Genomic DNA, 24,214 nt, shown 5'->3' with positions numbered 1-24,214 from the left:
GTGGCCTTCAGGGGAGAGCTGGGCACACGGGGCGGGGAAGGTTAAGGGGTAGTAGCATCAGGCGATCGGCTCAAGTGTGACCCTGTCCAACAGCTCCTGTGCCTTGATCTGTGGGACCCGCCCACGAGGAGGCCCACCTGTACCCAGACAGGTCTGTGCTGTAACACATCTTGACCATACAGTACCAGCGACCCCCAGAAGGACTGTCATGGTCCTCGCTTTCCAGATGCGGAAGATAAAGGTCCCCTGGAGGTGGCACGGCTAAGGGGCACTGGGGCTGAGGCTGGAGCCCTTGGCTGCCGGATTCCCCAAAGCCTGGGATTTGCAGAGATGCCCCCTCACACCGCTCCCCACCGCTCCGCAGCTGCCCTGTTGCCCATTCACTCATTCACCCAGAATCGATGCTGCAAACGTCACCAGCATCTGCTCGTGAGTGCGTGCTCGCCACTCTCCTCGCGACTACGAGCAGTGAGACTGCAGGGTGTGAGGACAAGCGTGTTCTCCCCCACAGGTCCCTCTGAGGGCTGGCTTGGCAGAGGTGGTACCAGCGGACCCAGGAAGTCCGGTCAGAATGAGGGGCATGTTGAGCTCCCCAGAGGTCTGAGATACGAAGGCAAGGGCCTCGGGGATCCCCGAGTTACAGCTGCTTCACACGGTCCGGGGGCATCGACTCCAAACACTCTCCTTCCCTCAGCCTCTACCCGCTTTTCTCTCTTCCTGCCTCTCCCCAGCTGGCCTTTCCTTCTGGACTCCGCTCCAACTCTCTTGACCTCAATGGCCCAGAACTGAGCTTCTGAATTCCAGAAAGCCTTGGAACGTTAAAAAAAAATTTTTTTTTTTAATCTGGGCTGAGCAATGCAAAAAAGTACACGTGTGCTGCGCGCGTACACACACCACACACACACACACACACACACATACACTCTCACTCGAATTAAGGCTCCGTTACTACCCAGGTAGTGAAAACTTACTGGCATGCACGGGAAGGGTCGTTGCCATATGTGGGAGACTAGTTATCCTGGGGTGGGGTGCGGTGGGGGTGCACCGAGGATGAAAACGTCAAAGCGGAAGAGGAACATGGAGGCTTAAGGTCTGTTTCTTCGCATGGCGGATGGGGATAGATTATTCTCGATGCTATTTGATGTGTGTATAATAGTCTAGGAAAAAGTTCTTAAGATGCAAAAAAGTACCAAAAAAAAAAAAAATCAGATGCTACAAAACCAGAAAGAATGAATTACTGATATACGCAACAATGTGGGTGAAACGCACAGATGTCACACTGAACAAAAAAAGACACACACGCATACACACTGCAGGATTCCACTCACGTGGCTCGGAGACTAAACAATGGTGGCAGAAGTTTAGGTGGATGTGCGGACCAGGTGGGCCCCACGGGAGCTTTCCAGGGTGCTGGAAATTTGTGCCTCCACCTGGGGTTGGCCGTGCGGGTGTGTATGTATGTAAAAAGCTATCCAGCTGTACATTTCGGATGCGAGCGCTTTATGACCAGCTATACCTCAGCTAAAAAGCTAATCAAAGTTTCAAGAAGAAGAAAAGTCAAACCATCGGCCAGGTTTGGGAACCTCTTATAATGGCTTAGGGTAATCGTAAAAAGGCCCTTTTGAATTTCTTCCTATGTCCAACTTGATGTTTGGTTCTGTCATTCGTGTATCAATATACATGTCCTCTGGGGACAATCTTGAGAAAGGTGCAAGGGCAGATACACAGTGGACGTGTCCCAAGGCCCAAAGGACATGAGCAACCAGGTGGGAACTTTCGTCCTGCCCCTTACTGTTGTATGAGGTAAGCTAAGTGACGTCCCTCTCTGAGACTCAGTGGTCTGATGTGCCAACATGGTCAGGATTCAAGATAGTTTTCAGCACTGTGCCTGGCACCTACTAGCTGCTCAAAATAATGGGATCTGCTAATATGATTCACGCTTTAACTTTCTAGAGCAATGTTTTACCAAGTGCAGGTTATGACCGATCAATGGAGAATCATTCTAGTGAGTTGCAAACCAGCCCTAAAAAAAAAAAAAATTAGACAATAGAATAGAAAATATCTGTTTATACAGACTGTAATAAAGGAAACACTTGAGGTTTTTATACGCTATGTGCATTATACAATGTACTTCTTACAAAGGGCAGATGTCAAAAGCTCTGTTCCGCTGAACACCCACAGCTCTGTGACATTGCAGGGACCGGTTCAATGTGACAAAGCCCAGTTCTTAGAATTAAGTAGGAACAGTAGTAATGCACTATGAGAATAGTTCTAATATTTCCTAGAAAGTCAGATGTTTGATTTTTCTTTTTAAGGGCCAAAGTGTCCTGAAGTTGAAGGAAGATGAGGGGCAGCTGCCCAGAGGAAGTGGCTTTAGACCTGGACCTACACACAGTCAGATTTGAATTCCTGGGGCTGGACGCCAGAGGTGGGCCAGGCCACGTGGGGGAGTCAGAGACACCTAGTCTGACAGTACGGCCAGCTAGACCCAGGGCCCTTTGTCTCCTATCCGTCAGAAAGGGTCAGGGGGCTCAGGGGGCGCTCTGCAGTGGTCCTGCACAAAACAGTTTTAGTTGGAACCAGCCAGGGCGGCAAACGGCATGGGTCGCCCAGTGAGAAAGCTACTCCCTCCCCTCTTCGTCAATTCTCGTGAGCGAAGTCTAGAGGGAAGTCTCACTTGGTGCTAGTAGGTCTTTTATCATCTACAAGCTCACTTTTTAATAAAGAGAAGAGCAGGCTTCCAGCTCGGCACCTGCCACCAGCAACAGTCCCGAGCTAGAACTTTCTTCTCGCTGCTCTGAATTTTACGGATACCTTGAATTCACGGCAGTTGATGCTGGTTTTCCATTTCTAGGGATGAGGTCACATGTCTACCATTTTTTTTAACTCATCTCTTCGAGTTTTTTTTTTTCAAGTGGGCCCATGTAAATTAAATAGAAAGTTTGTAATAGTATGGGCAGAGGTAGGTAGATATGGCAAAAAGTGTGAAAGTGGCCCAGGAGTGGTTGAGATTTGGCAAAAACGCCACTACGGACTTCCGGCTCTGCGGCTGGGGAATCCTGCCTTGGTTGTGTGCCCCCTGACATCAACGAGAGCCACAAAAGGTCACACCCCCTGCTCGGCAAGGGGTGGCAGAGCTCAGGAGGGGAGGACCAGATCCCCTCATGGAGCAGCAAAGTCAAGGCCGGCCAGCCAACCAGCTGCTGAAAACTTCATGGAAACGGCAGGATTTCACACCTGAAAGGTGGCTGCTCCTGCCACCAGGACCAGGGGGCTCCTCTGTGTGGCCTTGACGCCATAACGAAGTCTCCACTTCCGGGTTTTTTTCTCTTTTGCGCTTCTTCATCTTTCCCCTTAATCTCGTGCCACCCTTCTACGCTTTTGATTTCGAGATCATCTGAGTCCTACTGGAGAGTTACAGAAATAGCACGGGAAGTACCCACACACCCTTCGTCCAGCTCCTCCGAATGTTCACAGAGCCACAGAAAACCATAGCAAAATTCTCAAAACGAAGAAAGTAACCTCGGTACGATGCTATTTACTAAGCAATGCACTTCGCTCGAATTTCACCAGCTGTCCCGCTAACACCCTTTTCTGGTCTCGAATTCCATGCAGTGCAAGGTCCTTCACTCTGGGAGTTCTAAGTCTTTCCCGGTCTGTCGTGACTGTGACACTTTGGAAGAGTGTTCGTTATTTTGTAAAATCTCACTCATAACTGGGTTTGTCTGATATTTTCTGGTGACTTACGTCCGGATGTGTGTTTCTGGGAAGAATCCCACAGCGATGTGCCCTTGTCAGCTGCCATATCGGGGAACATGATGGCTGTATGTCCTTTGACTGGTGATGTTAGCTTTGACCACTGGCCTCACGTGGAATCCGCCAGGATCCTCTGTTGTAAGTTACTATTTTCCCCGTTGCAATGACTGAATATTTGGGGAGAGATAACTCTGAGACTACACAGGTATCTGATTTCTGCCCAAGGTTTCACCCACTAATTTCAGCACTACTTAGTGGATTTTAACTGGAGCGATCATTATTGTGGTTTTCTAACAGGGATTTTTAAATCCTACCATTCTTTCTCCATTTACTTGTTGAGATACCTGTGACCCCAGCCCTTTTTTCCCGGTCTTAAAAATAAAAGTCCTCAGAACTTACACATTTCCCAGCGGGCAAAGCCAGCCTTGAGAGAGAGAAACCGTCTCTTTCTGCGTTTTCACTGAAACACAGTTCCCTGCACACCGGGATTTTTCCTTTTTTCCTTCTTTCTTTTTTCCTTCCCTCGCCTCATCGCTGGCGAGTGCCAGGCTGGCCTGGCAACGCGAAAGAACACAAGGTCTGCAGTCCACGCCGAGTCCAAACCGGGCTGGTAATGCACACCCGGGCCTCAACACTGTCTCCATTTACCGATCCTGAGCACCGACATACGCCAGGCGCTGTGCCAGGCACCTTCACCTAAATACATACACGTAATCTCTACGGCAGCTTCAGTGGCAAGACGCTTCCCATTTTACCGATGAGGAAACAGAGGCTCACTCATTTGGCTATTGAATATTTAGTGTCTGCCGGGGCCTAGGGGTGGGGAAACGGGAGAGAAAGAGGCAGGCGAGGCCCACGAATTGAAGAGTTTGCGTTCTCTGGAGGAGAAATGGAATAGACATTTTGACTCACAAAAAAGGAGATGTGATTGTTTTGAAGTATGCTAGGAGCACACAGGTGCTCTGGGAGAGAGCGACATGGGACACTTCAGGTGGAGGGGCCAGGGCAGGAGCAGCTGCGACAGGCCTTCCAAGCGGAAGGGACGGCCAGTGCTCAGCAGAGGCTCTGAGCAGGGAATGATGCTCAGGGCATAGCAATGGCCGTGTGCCTGGAGCACAGGGAGGGGAGGTGGCGCACGACGAGGTCGGCCAGGACAGGCGGGGCAGGACTGCCCACGCGGAGCACTGCAGGCCCAGGGAAGTGTTCTGGATTGTTCTCTGTGCTGGATTTGAAGCAGAGCACTGAGTGTCCAGGAGGGTGGACCGAGTTTCACCCAGAGTGACCCCAGCGGCCAGTGGCCAGAGACAGAGCTGGGCTCCAGCCAAGGCTGGCCTTGCCTAAGCCCGCCCCAGCCAGGCCCTTCCTCCCCGCACAGCACTGGCCCAGGCCCTCGGGCGGGAAGGACTCCAGGCCCCGTGGAACTCGGGCTCTGGCTCTGAAGATGTTTTCATGCTCACGGAGAAGCACAGGGGTGGCTCATGCCCTGCACGACTTCCTCACATGAGCCCGTTCAGAAGCCCCACCTGTGGCTCTCCCACCGCCGAGGACCCGCACCCCGTCCCTCACCTTGCCTTGCCCGGACCCCGGGACCCACGCTCAGCACCAGCCCAAGGACCGCTCCCTCCGGGCGCCCGCTGGCCTCGATTCTGCCGCACGGGCCTCAGAGCGGCCCGCTTCTTTTGCAGTTCTGAGATCTGCACGTGCTGGTCTCATTTCTTTATCTAGCAAGTTCACGGTCACGCAGTACAGTGCTGGGGTGAAGAGCACAGACTCAGGAGCCAGCGTACCTGGGTTCAGATCCCAGCGCTGTCACGAGCTGGGTGACGCTGGGCAAGTTAGTCAACCTCTCTGTGCTTCAGCTTCGTTACAAACTATGCATAGTAAGAACTCCTCCCTACCTCCTAGGGGTGGCCATGAGGGTCACATGAGCGACTAGGTGGGAGAAGGCAGGTCCCACGTGCCCTGAGGATGCTACTTCAGCGCTGGCTACTCCCATCGGGTCTCATGCCTCCCTTTCCCTTCCCCCTCATACCTGTGAGCTCCCTGAGGACAGGGACACATCCGGTTCACCTGTCCCTCCCCGTCCCTGTCATGGGGCCTGGCATGGCATGAGTACTTTTTTTTTCCTGAAAGAATGAATAAGTAATGAACGGATGTGCAGGAGGAGAGGCTGGGTGAGATCTGAAGCTTGGAATTACTCAGGACAGACACTTTCAGTAAAAGCACCTCTGGCAGAGCTGAGTGACAAAGGCAAGGCCCAGCTTAAAGGCTGGAAACACAGCGGGGGAGAAAAGCAGTCGTGGTCAGCAGGCCAATAGACCACCAAGAGCCCCGAAAAACCAACTGTGGAGTAAGAGACACCTGGCTTCCAGATCCTGGAGCCACCACCTACTGACCATGCCGTGGTCTCAGGTGAGGCCGCCACGTCCAGCTGGGCAGGCTGTCCGCTGCCCAAGGACACCTGACTGAGGCAGAGAGCAATGGCTGGCATCTAGCCCACACTCGGCTCAGCCAAAGAGGTGTGAGGGCTGCATAGAATTCCAGGGGCCCCAAAGAAGGGGAGCTTTCAAGTGATCTCCACAGAGGTGGCAGAGAGGCGACCGGAGCCCTGGCACCTGCATCAGCTCTCGGAGCGTCGGTTCTAACCTGCAAGGTGGAGCCAGCGAAAGCAGCTACTACATCTCACAGGGCAGGTGGATGCTACTGTGACTTCGGTGACACTTTCTCACGTCCACTCTTCTCCCTTCCAGTGCCTAGAACAATCGCTGGCCCGCAGCAGGTGCTCAGTGCATTTGCCGAATGACCGAACACACAAACGAGGAATTAACGGGCTAATGAACTCCACGGGCACCACCCGTGTCCTTTCCCTACGGGCATCCTGTATACCAGGTGGCCATGTGGTGGGCTCCGATGCAGGCAGGTGGGCTCATGAACTCTATGTCCCACGCCCTTGGTGAGGAAGAAAACAGAAAGGAAGGGGGTAAGGCTAATTTCAGGCTGGAATGTAGGCGTATTCGGTCAGCTGGGAAAAATGATAAAGGAGGTGGCTTTGGGAACCTTGGGAATTAGCGGGGGGCCGGGGGGGCGGTGTGAGGTAGGCCCATTCACACAGAGCAGGAAGGTTATGGCCCCCGCTGAATGTAGGCAGGGTGTGGGGCTGGGAGCACAGTTCCTGAATGGCTGGCTGGCCCGGCCAGGGCCTCGGTCCCCTCTTGGGAACCTGCACAGCCAAGAGCAGTCAGTGTTTCATCAAAACAGGAAAAATCATAGAAGAAAAATGCACATGTAAGGAGGCTGGTATTTACAGGCACGGCCCTGCCTCAACCCAGGCCCATAGATAGACTGGGGGGTGGGGATGCAGAGGGGACATGCAGGGAGTAGAGCCCTCCTGGGTAAGGCCACTTGCTGCCCACCCAGGCCCGGGGGGACCCAGGAAGCTACGAAGGGAGGCTGGACTACGGGGCAGAAGGCGGCGATGTGAGCCTCAGAAGTCGCGCCCTCGGCCCTATGAGCTATACATGGGACTTGTCCTGATGATACTCGTCCAAAGTGCTTCAGAAACATGGAGGGACATGCTCTCCCTGGTGTAACCTACAGGGCAGGGGAGCAAGGACTTCGGCCCCAAACACTTGGCAGGCAGGAGCTGCGTGATCTCGGGCAAGTCCCTCCCAAGAGCCCAACCCTATTCTTTCTCTGGACCCCGTGCAGCATCCTGCAGTGATTATCGGCTGGGATCTGCTGGGCACACAGCAGGGCCCAAGAAGACGGCCTCTTCCTGGAGTCCGCAGGAGGAGCCTGGATGACAATCCTCACAGGCACACGGCAGCCGAGGGCTCCTCCGCAAAGGTTCCTCGCCTCTCCCCAAGCCGGTGCCTGCGACTTTCTTCTGCGTGAACACAAGGATTCCGGTCTAGCGAAGTGCCCATCCTCAGCCGCTCCTCTAGCGTGTGACTAAAAGTCCTGGCATGGGGAGGCGGTGCAGACCGCCGTCACCCTCGCTCGGAACCTGCACGGGGCTCTTCACTGCCCCACTCTTCCCTTCAATCCAGAACCTTCCCCAAAGATCGAGCCTGCGAAACGCTGGGTACATGTTCTCGAAACAGCCAGGAGGTAGCTGGCGAAGTTCCAAGGAGGGAGATGCCTCAGAGCAGCCCAACCGGCCTCTCCGCTTCCACTTCAGGAGCCTTTGGGGCCGTGAGGGAACTCCTGAGGGCTGGCACAGACCCCAAGGGGGCTGCGGTCATGACACCTGAGGCAGTGGCAGACCCAGGAGCCACTCTCGAGTCACCTGAGAGCACATTCCTACCGTCTTTTCTGCATTATCTTCCCAGGTGAACCGGTTCAGCCTGGTGAGAGGGTGGACGCCAAGTCCCATCCCGCGTCCCCTCACTAGAGAGCCCCACGGCGTGACGCAGGCTGGGGCACCGACGGCCACCTCGTGGACCTTCGGCAAAGACGTGAACACAAATACACACAGGCCCTGCTCTCACAAACAGGGGTGGCTCTCCCCTGAGGTCCTCTCCCAAGGTCAAACCCACGTGCCCTCTCTCCCCTAGGCTATTACCGCCAACATGCTCAGAGATTCCAAAATGACAGCTGTAACACGGTCACCCGCAGGGCCACAGTCCCATGTGGGAGCCTCTATCAAGACTCAAACACAGAAATGCCCGTGCAAACTAAATAACAGTCACCGCCACATGCACTAGGCACTTAGCACAGCGGGGTACCATGCTGAGCAAATCACCCATGTTATCTCATTGAAGCTCTACTGTCCCCCAGAGAGGAAGGCACCATTGCCATCCCCGCTGACGATGTGAAGAAGGTACCAGCAAATCAGAGAGCCCACAGGTAGGAGAGCTACGATTCAGACCCAGGAAGGCTGCTTGTTCGCTATTCAACACATTTCTAACTTGCCTGGCACTGTTCTAGGCTCTGGGGACCCAGCAGTAACCAAGGCAGAACAAGACACTGACAGCCTGGTGGGGGACTTGGATGCCAAGCTCCAAACCTTGGTCTCTACTGTGTCCCAGAGGCCACTGGCTCCTTCCAAAGGGAGACCCCCAGACCACTTCCCTACCTGGGTCCCAGGGGTCCACGGCTGGCTGTGGCTCACAGGAAGAAGGCGTGGTCTGGGGTAGATGACATCGGCCAGCAGAAATCAGGTCCTGTAACCTAATCCGCTGACACAGGGCACCTGTCGAGGTGCCTGAGCCCGACTCGACTTACCTCCCCTGATTCCAGCCCACAAACCTCCCTGCCCAGCTGTAGGGTCCCAGGGCTCTGCCCAGCTCAACCTCTGCTATGTTTCCCCTCAAACAACCCTGTCCCCAGAAGCTGGCCCATTAAGAAGTAGGGTGCAAGTCTTGTAAATGAGGGGAGCTGAGAGCGTGAGCCCCAACCACAGGCTATGGTTGCTCCTTAGCAACAGCTGGGTGCTGTCACGTGGCCGGGGAGCCCCATTTTTCTAGAGGTACCGGAAATCCAGACTTTCATGTGAAATCTCCTAATTTGAAAATGCTGGCATTGAATTCAAAAAATTGTTTTAAATGTGAGGACCAAATAACCACATCTGTGATGGGGCAGAAGCTGACCCCCAATGCTACCTGTCTACGACTTCTGCTTTTAACAGGTGCAGTCTGTCAGGCAGTTTCACAGATGGGGGAAAGGAAGTCGAGGGGCCGTGACACTGAACTGGGACCCACTCTGAGCCTGGAGCTGGGGAGGCAGGGGGAGGCTCGCTCCTTCTCCACATGGCACCCGGGGGCGTCAGAGCCCATGTTCCCATCCGGAGGCCAGAAAGCAGACTCCGAGAGGGAAGGGGAGCTGCCCGAGCACACACAGCGCATGGCCGGAGCGCCAGGACTGGGGTGACCTGCCCGGGCTCCGAGGCCCGTCCGTCCCAGCAGCTCAGGGACAAGCCGAGTCCGGGAGCCTGACTCATCACGCTCCAGCGAGTGTGGAGCGGGCAGAGCTCCAAGCGGGCTGACGTGCCGGTATGGCCCCACTTGGAGGGGCCTGACCCGGGGTGGGGTGGGGCAGGATGGGCAGGAGGCCGATGGGTGCACCTCCTCACTCCTCCTTTGACTCAGGCCTAACTCAGCTCTGACAAATCACCTGGCTTCAAGCGTGACCCAGTTTCGCAGCAGGCGAGTTGGGGAAAGTCGAGAGGGCTGGAGAGTGGAACCAGCCCCCCACCACCCGGCTCGCTGGGCGAATTCACGCAGGACCCTCCGCTCTCGGAGCCTTGGGTCCCCCAGTGCCTGAAGGGAGGGAGGGGCTGGCCCCATGTACCCCCAGGCCCTCCCAGCTCCTGCGTTTACTGATTCTCGTCAGTCTAGAACCTTGCACACACCAGCACTGGGGCAAATCACTCCACCTGGCTCCCTCGCCCGCTTCCTGGGCTTGCGAGAACTGCATAAGGTGACACGTGTGCAGTGTGTGGCACTGTGCCTGACACCCAGTAAATGTTTACTCCTGGCACCCCCGCCCCGCCCCCCAACCGTCTAGCACTTGTGGCTTCTCACTTCTGTCTGAATGCAGAGGTCAGGACTACCTTATCTGCACTGGCGACAAAGGGGTCAAAATCCACAGCGGCGTCACTAGGAGGGACCTGAGGACCTCACTGACCGAGGCAAATGCCCCCTGCGGTAAAGAGGAAAAAGTATGGGGTTCAAGTTCATAGGAGCTGCGTTCCTGAGGGCCCTCCCCAGCTGTGCGACCCCTCCGAACCTCGGTTTCCCCATCTGCAGACCAGACGATCGTCCCCAGACCACAGGCTTCTTCTAAGGCCTTTCTAAACTCTTGAGTCCCATGGGACACTTTCGTGATCATTGCTATTAAGTCAATTAAGATCTGTGGTACTCAGTTACAGAATTACACCTGAGTCGTAATGGGGACGCCCCTTCCTCAGGGTTTCCTTCCAGCTCACCTGATCCTAAGAATCGCCGAGGACACTTTGAAAATGCAGATTCCCAGGGCCGTCCTGGGCCGACTGGACTGGACTGGGGGGTGGAGGGTCGGGCGGGGGAGGTGATTAGGGAAACCTGCCCTTCTGGAGAGAACTGAGTTGCTGGATTGAAACCGGAACACAGACAAACGTAGATCTCCAGGAACAGGGGACCCGACAGAAAGCATCACTTCCTAGGGGTGAGAAAGTCTTAAGTATAAGGCTCGGCTCTCTTACTTTGCCAGCTGTGTGATTCTAGGCCAGGCCCCCGACCTCTCTGAGCCTGTTTCCTCAAAATGGGAACAATCAAGCCTAACCCCCACATTGGGGTGAGGTTGGAATGTCAGGGGTCCTCTCCCTCCCAACTTCCCTTCTTCTGACTCCGGGGCTAACGTGCCTTTCATGTCGTAAGTGGAGCCGGCAGGGGTGGGGGGAACCCGGGAGCATCCATTAGGACAGGCAGCCGGCCGCTCACTGTTCCTTTGGCCAGAGCCCAAGTAAGTCTGATTTCCCAATTCCTCGGGGGACAGTCTGTAGGGGACCCTTTCCACTTCCACTTCTAGAGAAATCAATCCTTTCCAATGCGTCACGCCCTTAGGAGAAAACTAGAAACATTTCCAAACACAGAGAGGCACAGCCATACGATGCCCAATCCTGGTGGAGCTGGACCCTCTGCCAGGTCCCGGTCGGTGGGGGGAGTCCCATCTCATTTAGGGTTCTGAGCTGTTTCGTGAGAGGCGTGAGGTGGGGGTAGCGTGGGCCCCACAATCACAGACTTGGGATCTGATTCTGACTCGACTGCCTCTCTCCTTCATTTCCTAAATATTTTCTGAGCACCTGCTGTGTGCAAACCCTGGACTCCACCCCAGGACCTGGTGATGACCAATTAGAGTCATTCCCTGCTCTTGAGAGCTCAGCCTCCATTGAGACAGAGCGATGTTCAATGATGAGCTGCACGTACAAACCACTGCGCTCGTGCTGTGTGATCCGAAGGACATGCCCAGGCGTGATAAAAAGGTACAGCCCGGGAAGACCCCCAGCGGGTGACCCAGGTGAGACTGAAGAGGTGGTCTGGGAAGCTCCTTTGGGAGGGAAAGGGCTAGCTGGCCAAGTCCACCTGGTAAGCGCCTTCTCTACAAACTCCTTGCGCTCTCTCTCCACACACATCACGATAGACAAGAACTGTCCGTGCAATTATTTGTTCACTGTCACCTGCCCATCTTCCCCACTACCCTGGAGATGCCGTGAAGGCAAAGACAACGTCAGCCTTGTTTTCTCCCTCGAAACCTCCCCAGTAAATCTCTGAGTGAGTGGACGGAGGGGTGGGTGGGTGGATGGAGGGATGGATGAGTGGATGGATGAACACACAAATCCAGCCTCCTTGGGCCTCAGCCTCCTTGTACCCACAATAGGAATGACAATACCTTTCAGCCATGCAGAGGGAGGACCCAGGCACACTGCCTGTTTCCAGTGAGTGGGGCTTGGTGTTGTTACCACTCGGGGTGGGTGGGACATCAGGGGATGGGAACCAGGAGCAGGACAGGAAGCCAGACTCCTCCGCCTATGAGCAAACCACTCAGACCCCACCCGAGTCAAGAGTGCAAAACAATGTCGGGAAGACCGGCTGGACACCCACGGCCCTCCCTGCAACAGCACGCGGCTGAATAGTTGCCACTGATGCTGTCACCAGACAAATCTTGGGTCACCCACAGGGCCAGCAAATGGGTGACAAGTTCCCAAGCACGCCCAGGGCTGCCTTCTGGTTTCCTGGCTCCTCAAAGCAGGCCAGCACTCTTGTGCAAACACAGCCGCCTGTACCAGGCAGGTGATGGTGACGGGGAGAGAGACGGGAGGGCCAGAGCGAATCTACCTGACCCTGTTCAGTGTGGTCGCACCTATGGCAGGGAGACTGCCCAGACCAAGGACAGCAGCCAGGGACAGTGGAAAGAGCGCTCGAGTCTGCTGTACGGCCCCGGGGAAGGAGGGGTCATGCCCTGCTCTGGGCCTCAGTCTCCCCATTGGTCAAGTGACACCACTAAGTCTTTCCTCACAGATCAAGGTACGAACTGTAAAGTGATGAGTGCTCCAAGGTGAAAGGGTGATTGTCATCCACCTCTTCCTGTACCAAGTTTTGGATTTGTCTGCGTACAGACCGTGAGCTCGTCGTCCCCTATGCCAGCATTTCCCAAAGCATGGCATCGATGTCACCAGTGGGTGATTTCAGGGCAATTCGGGACCTGGTCTTTAAACGACACTGGATGTCACAGTGAGATAGTCATTGCCTACTCCTTTGCGTATTCCTAGGACATAAGGGGAAAGTCTCGGAGCGGTGCTGTTCTGTCTTGAGCCCCACTACTCCAGCGCTTGCTAATAACCCCGTTGACAGACGCAGCAGCCTCAGCAGGCACCAGCGAGCCGGGCTGGACACCCCTGCAATTCTTTGTATCCGCTGACGGCAAGCGATACTGCTTTTCCATTGTCGAGGACGTTATAAAGTTACCTTTTATAAATAAAAGTGTCAACTTCAAAAACTGAGTAAAGAAAAATTACTAAATAATACGTTATTTACGAATATGCCCCCAAATTACGAAGATGGTACCAGAAAGTTGAAAATGGATGGAGGTCACCGTGGTAGACATGGTGACATCCTTCTCTCTTCCTCCTGGGCACACGGCTGGACCGCATCTCCTGACTACTTCTAGAGCAGGGTGCGTGCGGCCAGGTCCCCAGTTCAAGGACAGACGTGATGGCACCACATCCAGACTCTCCACCCAGCCCTCCGCGTCCTCTCTTTCCTTCCCCCTCGCTGCCGGGCCAGGAGCATATCCTCCAGGAGGACAGAGCCACAAGATGGAAGGAACCTGGGTCTCGGGTACCAGCGACGGACGGCACATCCCACCCGCCATGGGACTGTATATGAGTGAGAAATGAACTGTTACATTTGATACTGAGATGTTTGGGTTTATGAGAATTAGCTGACTTAGCCTAATACGAAGGAGGCATCTCGAGTTCAGTTTCCTGCCAACCCAGTAATCTGTGACAGCCTGGATATCCTAATGCTTTATTCTGTAACGAATAATTATTGAGCACCTAACAGATGCCAGGCACAGTCCCAAGGGCTTTGCAGAGGTGACCTCAATTAATCCCCATAACAGTCCTGGGAGCCAGGCACTATTTATTATTAGGCTCGACTTTCAATAAAGCAGCTGAGGTCCAGAGCAGTAAAGCGTCTCACCCAAAGTCACACGTTTAGTATGTCGTAAAGCCAAGGCTTGAACTCAGGACTGTGGGACATACTCAAAGCCCTTGCTTTGCCATAGTGCCACAGAGCCTCTGCTAAGCACATCACTCAGGGACTGCCATGCCCTTACTGTGTGCTAGTCCCTGGCCTGGGCCTGCGGAAGACAGTAAGAGTGTGATCTTATGACAACCGGGAGTCCTGTGAGCGAGACAGGAAAGGAGCAAGGGTGGTGGGCGGCACAGAGCCAGACGGAGACAGGAGGGCCGGCACAGGCAGGGAGAGCTGCGGGAGAGCACGGTGCAGGGGGGAAGCAGCCCCACTCAGGAAGAACAGGGAGGGCTTCTTGGAGGAGGTGTTAGTTGAGGCTGTCCGAGTAGGGTGGGAGAGATTTCAGCTGGTAGAGACGGTGGGGAGATGGTGTCTCGTCCTGAGCCAACAGCCACCTCCTGGATCCACAGGAATCAGCACGGACAGGTTCGCCACCCTGTCTGCCGTAAGGGGCCTAGAAGGCTCCAGGGCGAGTCTCACGCACACCCCTTCAAACACTTCCCCGCACTGTGACATACTCCTAGTCTTCACGATGCGGCTCGTTTGGGCCTTGCTGTTGAATTGACCCTTCTTTCAAAGGGCACAGGGTGTACAGAATGACTGGGTAGTGGTGGCAGGGTCAGACCACTCTGAGCCGTGAGGACCCCTCCTCAGAAGTGACATGCAGGGGGTCCTGCACCAATGAAGCAGAAAGAGGCACTATCAAGTCACGTGAAACTGCACGGGAATTTTGGAAGCCGGCGGTCCCCTTCTCTACAGGGTGGGGACCTAGAGCAGGGCAGCCTAAACCAGGTGCTGAAGGTCAACGCCACCAGTGGCCTCACCTGGATGTCAGGTACCCCCGACGGGATGTGCCGAGAAAGGCATCCCACTCATAACCCGGTCTAAGGGATACTGGGACGGCGTTCCCCAAGGCTGCCCAGGTCACGAGGAACAAGAAAGGCCGAGGCACTCTCCCCGACCAGGGGCGGCTGGGGACACACGATCACTGATGCAGTGTGGGGTACTGGGCTGGACACTGAAGCAGCGAAGGGACGTTCATGGAAAATAAGCGAAACCCAAATAAACGCTGGCGTTTAGTTAATAATAATGTGCCTGAGTCAGTGTCTTCGTTGTGACAGAGGTGGCAATATACAGTGACCATGGGGACAACTGGGTGCGGGTGTGTGTGCTCTCTCTTCACTTTTTTGTAAGTCTAAATTATTCTAAATTAAAAGTGTTACTTAGTTTTTTAAAAAGGAGAGAGAGAGAGAAAAGAGGCAAAATACCACCACGAAAACGTAAGTCCCATGAGGCTGGGTGGCAGGAACTGTTTGTCTGGCTCAGTGCTGTATCCCCAGCATCTAGAACAGTGCCCAGCACACAGTAGGCCCACAGTAAATATGTTCAATGAACAGATGACTCTACCTCTGCTGCCAGCTCCTGGTCTGCTGATGGGGGCTCCAGAGACCAGCCCCGCTGCTCCACAGGAGGGCTGCACCCCTCTGCCCCACTCCCCAGTTGAGCCTCAGAGGTAATTTCCTGCCCACAGACATGCACAGTACACAGGAAATAGATCCCCAGCCCAGCTTCCTCTCCAGTGATCCCGAGCCCCAACCCCCAGGCTTCCATGGCAACAAACTATAAATACGACTAAGTAGATAGCAGGCAGCTGACATCAGGGGTGTCCGTGGAGTGGCCCCAAGAACATCAAGGTGATAACACTCCCCTCTTGAGCACGAAAGTGTGGTTAAGGAAACCAGCTCTGGCATCACAGACGAGCACTTGAGTCTCAGCTGCGTCACCTGCGGTGTGTGTGGCCTTGGCCAAGTCCTGCCCATTCTCTGTGCCCAGCATCCTCATCAGGTAAACGGGAATGACATCTGGCTCCTGCCTGATGCGAGGGTGAACAGAGGGAATCCAAGAAAGGCCTTTAGCCTGGTACTTGATAAATGGGGGCTATCATGGGCCTTGCTGCAATCACGGGAAGTCGTGGGAAAGAGACCCACCGGGGGCTGAAGGTATGAAAGGGTCTGGTGCAAGAGAGTGTCACTCGGACTGGGCTCCGGCGAGCCCAGGGGCTGTCGAACAGGAAAGCGAGGTCCAGGGGCAGCGCTGGCAGCCAGGGAGTCCCCAGGCTGCTTCCGTCCAAAGCCGCGTGTCTCTCACCCCTCTGCCTCCAGCTCCATGTCCGTGTCCACTAGACCACCTCCTGAGAGTCCGTGGCCTCTGCCCCAAATCCTTTCCACCCAGCCAGCCTGTGTGACACACAGGTCATCGTCGGCCCTCAGCAAGTGTGGGTGTGGCCCAGCATGATGCTCGACAAGAATGAAATTGGGAGCGAAGCGAGCGCCAACCGCGTGCTCATTTCCTGCAGCACTGGGGGCCGTGCAAGGCGACAGGCCACAGGGCTGCACGACAGCCCCCGCTTCCTGATGGCGCGTTGTGCTCCAGCGGGCCACAGCCTGCGCCTGCCCCAGTCACCCACCCAGGCACCTGCCTGGGCCATGGGGCACCTGGGGGGGTAACTGTTTGTTTGACCATTCCCTCTCCCGCCGTGTGCATGACACTTAGCAGGAAGTCTGGCTCCAGATCCAACCCCTCCAGGTGTCCTCACGTCAGCGTGTCACTCACTGGTCCTGCACACCCGAGGGACCCTGGTTTTACCACATCCACCCACCCGTGGGTCCTCTGCTGAGGTCTCCCAGGGCTGCCGGGCAAGGCCAGGAGGCGGCAAACGTATTCTCATTCTCTAAGCACATGTGTCTGGCATTCCACACGAGCCCACCCCATCCTTACGAAAACCCTTCAAGGAAAGGATGAGCACCCCGGCCTGCAGATGAGAACGACTGAGGCTCACGGAGGCCGTGTCTCGTCCAGGGGCCCACGGCCAGACAACATGAGCCAGGGATTCAAAGCCAGAGAGATCTGCCCAACGGGCACAATGTGAGAGCCACTGCCAGGGCGGCCTGGCCGTGTCCTCCCAGCGGTCCGCGTGGGCAGCCCTCGGAGGGAGGGATTCGCCGCGTAGGACATTCCGCGGGGTGGCCAGGGTCGGCCCCGCACGGAGCACCTACCCCTGAAGATGTGGAGACGCTTTCTCTATACCATGAATAGGCTCTTGGACCCAGCAACACATCACAACAGCCCAAATATCACCAGGGTCCCACAAAGTTCTGTATGTCAGTGGCCGGTGGTGGGGAGTCATAAAAATCAACGACGGCGAGGTGCCAGCGAGGAAGGACAGCGTCCTGGTGGAGCGCCCTGGCTCCAGAATCGCCGAGTTCAAGTCCCGCTCCTGCCCTTCCCCAGCTACGTGCCCTGGGCTTCCTGTTTTAAAACTGAATTAATAAAGGAAACAATTAACAGAGTGAAAAAGGAAGAAAATACCTGCAATCCGTAGGTCTGAAAAGGGTCAATATCCAAAATACATAAGAAACTCCTTCAACTCACCACACAAACAAAACAAACAGAAAAATACCCATCAAAAACTGGACAAAGGACTTAGAGAGACATTTCTCCAAAGAAGACATACCGACGGAAAGGTGCTCAGCCTCGCTAATGGTCACTAATCATCAGGGGCAAATCAAAACCACCATGAGATATCACCTCTCACCTGGAAGGATGGCCGTTATCAAGAAGACTAGAGATAACCGGTGTTAGCAAAGCCGTGGAGAAAAGGGAACCCTCGTGCCCTGCTGGTGGGAATGTCAACTGGTGTAGCCACTATGGAAAACAGCATGGAGGTGTGTCGAAAATTAAAAACAGAACTACCACATGATCCAGCAAGCCCCTGCCTGGGTATTTATCCAAAAGAGGTGAAATCAGAGTCTTGAAGACATACACACCGCCCCCCCATGTTCAACGCAGCATCGCACACAGTAATGTGGGAGCAACCTAACTGCCCACGTGTGCATGAATGGATAATGAAAATGTGATCTACACATTCAATGGAATCATATTCGACCTTTGAAACAAGAAGGCAATCCTGCCACAGTCGACGACACGGATGAACCTGGTGGGCATTATGCTAAGTGAAGTCAGCCAGTCACAGGACGAATGCTACATGATATTGCTGACATGACGTATCTAAAACAGTCAGACTTACAGCAAGTAGAATGGGGGGTGTCAGGCCTGGCGGGGAAAGAGAAAAGGGGAAGTTGCTATTCAATGGTCTTAAAGTTTCAGTCACACAGGATGAATCAGTTCTAGGAACCCGCTCCATGTCACTGTCCGGTGCATTTAAAAATCTGTTAAGAGGGCAGATCTCATCGTTAGCGTTCTTGCCGCAATTTTGAAAAAAGTCGAATTAACAGTGTGATTATAAAGTGACAGCATAAGGGTTTCCTGGGTTGATAAAACTGTTCTGTATCTAGAATGCGGGGGTGGTTACATGATGTCTTAAATTTCACGGAAGAGTATATCCCCCAAAAGGTCAATTTTACTGTATGTTAATTTAAAAAAATAAAGAAAATAAATCCCTAATAATTGTATCTATCGTGTGGGGCCGGATCGACTTTTAAGTCCAATGCTAATAAGATTAGTTTAGTGTTGTCTCCTTCCTCCTCCAGAGGTTCAAGCCCCAGGCCAGAATGTCAGAGAGCAAAGAAAGTCAAAGTCACAGAGGGCTGCCATACAGGCAGTCCCCGTGTCTCAGGGACCTGTGACGAGACTTAAGTGTAATAACTGCCAGGCCTCTCATCTCCAATAGGGTTTCCACCTTTGGCTAAACAGAACATTTGTCCATTTCAAACACATCTTGCTTCCTGTCCAGCCGCGCTGCTTCCGGGAGAAAGGCTGGTGTTCAAGGGTGGAGGATTACACTGTCAGGTGCGTGCAGGTCCCCGGGGACCTTGATGCATCCTCAGCGTGACCCGGCATCTCTGAGGTCGGGAGATCTGGACAGCTTTCTTGTCTCCCCTAGCTCTCACGGTACATAGGACCAACCTGAGCTCTCCCTGCCCCACCCAAGGGTCGGGATTTTCAAAAGCAAATACACATAAGTGTTGGAGGTTTTGTCCTGTCCTGTACTTTTTCCTGTTACATACAGCCAGTGTAATTAAATCAACAGACCTAAATGTTAAAGTTGACGACAGACAATTGGACTGACTAATTACCACTTCCCGAATGGATCAGCTAGGGCTGTTTCCCAAACTACAGTCTGAGAAAAGGTACCCAGGGTGGCTGAGGCGGTGAGTTTGGCGAAAGCTGAGCTGAACCAAGCGACTCTGGTTCCTTTCATACAGGACTTCTCAGAGCCTTTAGTGAGTTAGCACATGCTGTGAATCTCTAAGCAGCAGACACTGAATGAAGGAGTGTAGAATGAGAGATGCCCAGGCAAGCCAGTCATACGGAGCAGGGCTTCGTCCTCACTGCGCATCCAAACCACTTGGGAACCTTTGTTAACCTAGGTTCAGATTCAGGGTTTGCTTTTCCGACAAGCTCTGGGTGACGCTGCAGCTGCTGGTCTGGGGACCACGCTCTGAAGAGCAAGGATATCGATGAAAAGATACGTCTGTGATATTGACCACTTTATTGGTGAGAACCGTCCCAGTTATGCGCTGGAATCACAGGAGGAGCTTTCAAATCACGGGTGACCGGGCTCCCCGCCCTCACATCCTGTCTGCTGGGTCTGGAGTGCAGCCTGAGTTTGGGGATTTGTAAAGCTCCCCCAGGGATGCTAACGCCCAGCCAGAGTGGACGTCCAGTGATGCAGAGGGAGCGGGTAAACCTCACCCCGAATGCCCTCCTCTCCCCCTGCCTGCCTTACCGATGCCCAAGGAAAACCGCCGACGGCAACTCCAAAATAAAGTATGAAAGGATTGCCAGCTGGGGAATGAAACTTGACGAGGCCGCCGCAGCTGGCTAGAGCCTGGTCTCGGGATACGAGGATGTCATGGCCAGGAACCCAAGCTGCCTCAGGAGTTTCCATGTCATTCTGTGCCCAGATGCGCAGGTAAACACATGCTCTTTGCTCTAAAGCCCCAGTGGCCTGAGAGGGGAACACCTGGACCCCCCCTGAGTGAGACGCTCTAAGTTGGTATGAGACAGCATTGGGGGGCCTTTAAAGAAAATTGCAGGTGTCGGACCCAGGCTAGTTAAAAAAAAAAAAAAAAGGTGGATGACTTTAAGCTTCTCCATGAGCACTGCTGGGGAAGGGTTAGGGACAAAAAAGTCAATGACTCCAATTAGAGGAGGTTTCGGTCTCTGTGAACTCAGTGAATGGGAGGGGGGAGCTTTAGAGATGGGGATGCAGGTGGGGCTGGGGACCAGATGGCAGCATTCCAACCCCGGCGCCTTCAGCACCCACTCCCCGCCACGTCCTTAACTCTGCTGCACCTCGACTGGCCCATCTGTGAAGGGGGAGAACAGAGTCTGGCCAGCAGGGTTGTTGGGGGTGTTCAATGAGTCGAAGTACATATAGAGATCCTGCCAATAGCGCCAGGCCCTAGTAAGTGCTCAGTTAACTGGAAATACTGGCTGCAGAGCCCCGTGGTGGCTGGGGCTTCGCTTGGTGTATGGAGTGAGGTGGGCTACGAGGCTCCACAGGGGTCCCCTTGGGCAAGGCCACATGAGCAGCTAAACAATTCAAAGCTGATTCTCAGAGCAATGGGCTCTGTTTGAGGCTGTAACCAGGACATAACAAAAATCAGGTCACTTTTGGAAAGCTCACTCAGGGTTCCTCAAGGGCTAGAGGGCTGGGGTCTCCTGGAGGGAGGCCAGAGTGGCAGGCATTGCAACAGGGCTGGCATCATGGCTGTGAGATCTGTGCGGTCACACAGGGTCCCACGCTCGGAGGGGTCTGTGTTTAGCTTAACTCTCTGCTGTCACCATCGCGGAACTCTTAATACTTTTCCAACAAAGGGGTCTGCATTTCCATCTTGCACTCAGCCCCTACAAATTATGTGGCCAGCCCTGCCATACAGGGACATCTCATTTGCCCTACATTTACCTTACCAGGTGAGGCAGTGAAGGTTACGCTCCCCCCTGAAATGAAGAAACGGAGGCCCTAAGAAGGTAAGTCAACTGTCCCAGGGCGCAGCTGGTCAGTGGCAGATAGCAGCATACGCCAGGTCTTGGGGTTTCAACTTGGGGACCACCACAGTGAGGTAGCTAGCCATCTCTGTCTCTCAGAGAGCAGTGCGGAGGCTCGCCCGGGCCTGGGCTGCAGAAACGGCCCCTCCTCATCCACCCTGGGCTGAGCAGGAGGCGGCAGGCGGTACTCGACCCCCCTGCCAGCCGGAACTGGGTCTGGTCCAGGCCAACACCCACGGATCTGGGTCACATGGCGAGTCCCACACTGCAAGGTGCAGTGATGAATGAAACAATGCAACAGGAACAAACACAAGTAATCTTTGCAAGTCCAGGGTCCTTCCTCTGCACCCTGCCTCCTCCTCCTCCATCCCCAATAATTTACATCAAATTCAAGGAAAGAAGTGGGGGAATCTCCACCAACAGCTGAAAATCTGCCCTGTGAAGGGAGAGTTGGCTAGCCAATCTCTGTCTCTGGCTTCCTTGAGCTTGAGAGGCATTTCTAAGGGGCCAGTCTGGCCCAGGCACTGTTCTAGGAGTTCCCAGTAAATAAAACAGATACAAATCTTTGCCCGAGGGAGCTCAAGTTTTTATGGGAGAGAGAAAGAGAATAAGTATAATAATTAAGTGAACGATACAGAGTTAGGAAATACAGCTGCTTAAATGAAAAAAAAACAAAAACAAAAAACACACAAACAATGAAAATAGTAGCCAAAATGGATTGGGGGCTTACTCTGTGTCTAAATGCTTTATGCATGTTATCTTATTTAAAGCTCTCAACGATGGGTACTAGAGTCTCCCCCAATTCACAGACAGAAAAACACACCAGAGGTAAGTCGCAAAGTCTCACAGGCATTTAAAAAACAAAGCATATTGATAAGAAGGGGCACAATCCTCCTGATTTTGTTTTAAGGAGAGCAGAACAAGCAGGAAGCCTGGTTTTCTTCCAGGTCCTAAAGTGGGGGAGGGGTCCAGTCAGAGTAAGCCCCTCCCCTCGGTTCTTAAGAGATGGGACAGTGTCCTGGGGACCTCCAAGCCCTCCCTTTTCTCCGAGGGCGAAAGCTTTAGAGCTAGCAGCCTTGCATTCAGATCCCAGCTCCACCAGCTCACCAAGGCCTTCGGCCATGATTTTGATTTAAAATGAGATTAAAAACCCCTCTCACAGGTGACAGACCGCACCCCACAGTGCCTGCATAGCAGAGAATGCCCCACGTGGGCCCCCCACTCATGGACCCCATGATGCCCCCTCCCTTCTCTCTGCCAGTGCTGAGATGGGAGGGGCCACACGTCTCCCAGCTCCACAAGGTAGGGTACGTGGCAGAGGGCTGAGCCTGGCACACAGCACTGAAGAGGAAGGTGCCTGGGACGGTGGAATCTTCCTTAGAACCTGAGCCCTGGAGTTAATGGATCTTAAGGTGCAGGTTACTGAGCACAAGTGGCTCATCCTCCAAGGTGTGAATGTGAAGTGCTGAACCCAATCTCACTGTTAGGTGGGGAGCCCACACCCCCAAGGAATTGATTAAAGCGCCTCATTAAGCTGGGGGCACCTATGGCACTGGATACTCCAACATCCAACTCAAGGGGTACGAGGTCAGGAGCTGTGCGTGACCTAGGACCCTGGCCCAGCCTTCAGTCCAGCTTCCCTGAGGTCTGGGGCAAGACCCTCAGCCCTGGGGACTCAACTTCCTTCTCTTAAAACCTGGGGATCAGCTGCAGATTGAAGGCATTAAATGATCAAAGACAGTGATTCCTCCCAATAAAGTCAAAATCACTGACTCCCATGGGGATGAAGCAGAAGGCAGGAAGGAGGCTTTGTGGGACCAGGGACCAATGTGCCGGTATGAGGGCTGTCCCTGAATCCCATCTGAGGGGTAACTGCCCTATGTCTGCAAGTGTTTTGTCCGGTGCCAGCCTCAGGGCTGCACTGAAGGGGTGTGAAGCTGGCAGATGTTCTCGAGATGGCATCAGTGCCCAGGACGGGCAGAGTACCATGTGAACCAGTGCAAGAGGTCCAAGGCCAATGTCCTCTCCAGGCCTAACCCCCACCGTGCCTGCCCACCTGCCATGGGGGTCACTGCCAGGCTTTTTTCCTGAGAAGGCTGTCACTTTACCCTGACTTCACACCTGGAGGGAAGGGAGGAGCAGGTGGGGATAGAGAGCCCCCTCCTGTGAGGCAGGTACCAGAATCTCTGTTTCGTGAATGAGGAAACTGCCTCGTGGAAAAGCTTCATCCACTAACTCCCACCTCTGAGCTGCCAACTCTACAAGCTGAGTGAAGGGCTTCTCATGCAGCCAGTCCTGAGAGATACGACTTAATGTTTAGTCCGATTCCACAGGTGGTGACCTGGAGATTCTGAGAGGGCTCAGACACTTCCCCTGGTCATCCTGCTGAGCCGCTAAGGGGAGGTCTGAACCCAGAGGCTTCACCTTAACTTCTAGAATAGGCTAACTTCTTGAATATAGCAAGCTGCTTAGTGGAGGGGACGGAGTCAGGATTAAGTCAGTCCTTGCCCGCACGAAAGCCCTGTTTTCCTGACTGGACACCCACAGTGTGCTGCTTCAGGCCAGGGTATCCCCTGGGGCTCCAGGCTCTGAGGGGAAGTCTGGTGGAGACCCCGTTAGAGGCTGGCTTCCAGAAGGCCTAACCCAGCACAGTGTGGACCATGAATGAGGTGGCTGGACCCACAAAAGACCCGTTGTGATCACTGCAGAAAGCCAAGGCCAGACTCTTCTGGGCCCTCTGCTGACTCCTGCCCCCAGCTCCCCGGCCTCCTCCTCTTCCTATGGCACCCCAATACCCAGAGCACAGGACCAGGATTGGCTGAGGAAGAGGCCTCCTGCTCTGCCAGGCCTGGGGCAGCCTGAGCCTATGGAACCCTAAAACTCTCCAGCCGCCGCCCGGCTGGCTGGCGTGATGGGCCGAAGACCCCTGGGGATCCTCGGGGGCTCGTTCGAGGTGCCTGGGACCGACCTGTCAGTTGGAGGGGTGGCCGACGAAAGGAGGTGCTCTAGAGGGGAGCGAGGGGCTGATGGCTTGTGTACTCCCATCTGGAGGAGGGAGCAAGTCCGTCTCCCAGTATGATGGGAGGAGGCTGCGGGTTTGCGAGGTGTGAGGACAGGCTGGGGAGGTGGCAAGCCGGGGAGAGGGCTCTGCGGAGGGAGGGGTGGGGTGGCCCCGGAGGCGGGTGGCCTTGCCCGGGGAGGTGGGGGGC

General features: G+C 54.4%; 1 protein-coding gene across 5 annotated transcripts in view; it reads right to left on the bottom strand.

The window, feature by feature from the left end:
* Positions 1 to 24,214, bottom strand: part of ERGIC1 (endoplasmic reticulum-golgi intermediate compartment 1) — a 183,141-nt gene that overhangs the window by 44,373 nt on the left and 114,554 nt on the right. For 2 of the 5 annotated variants that reach the window (XM_039878087.1, XM_039878036.1), the window contains exon 2: positions 5,789 to 5,882. The exons of 2 other annotated variants lie outside the window; for them this stretch is intronic. In XM_039878087.1, the coding sequence (XP_039734021.1) occupies positions 5,789 to 5,882 (94 nt within the window). Of the gene's footprint in view, positions 1 to 5,788; positions 5,883 to 23,973; positions 24,066 to 24,214 lie in introns of those variants that run through there. One more of the 5 variants, XM_039878062.1, reaches the window with a different exon arrangement.

This window comes from Pteropus medius, unplaced genomic scaffold, assembly GCF_902729225.1.
Source record: "Pteropus medius unplaced genomic scaffold, Ma_sr-lr_union100, whole genome shotgun sequence".
Taxonomy (NCBI): Eukaryota; Metazoa; Chordata; class Mammalia; order Chiroptera; family Pteropodidae; genus Pteropus; species Pteropus medius.
The sequence above is the reverse complement of the archived record's forward strand: the minus strand, read 5'-3'. Positions and strand labels throughout refer to the sequence as shown.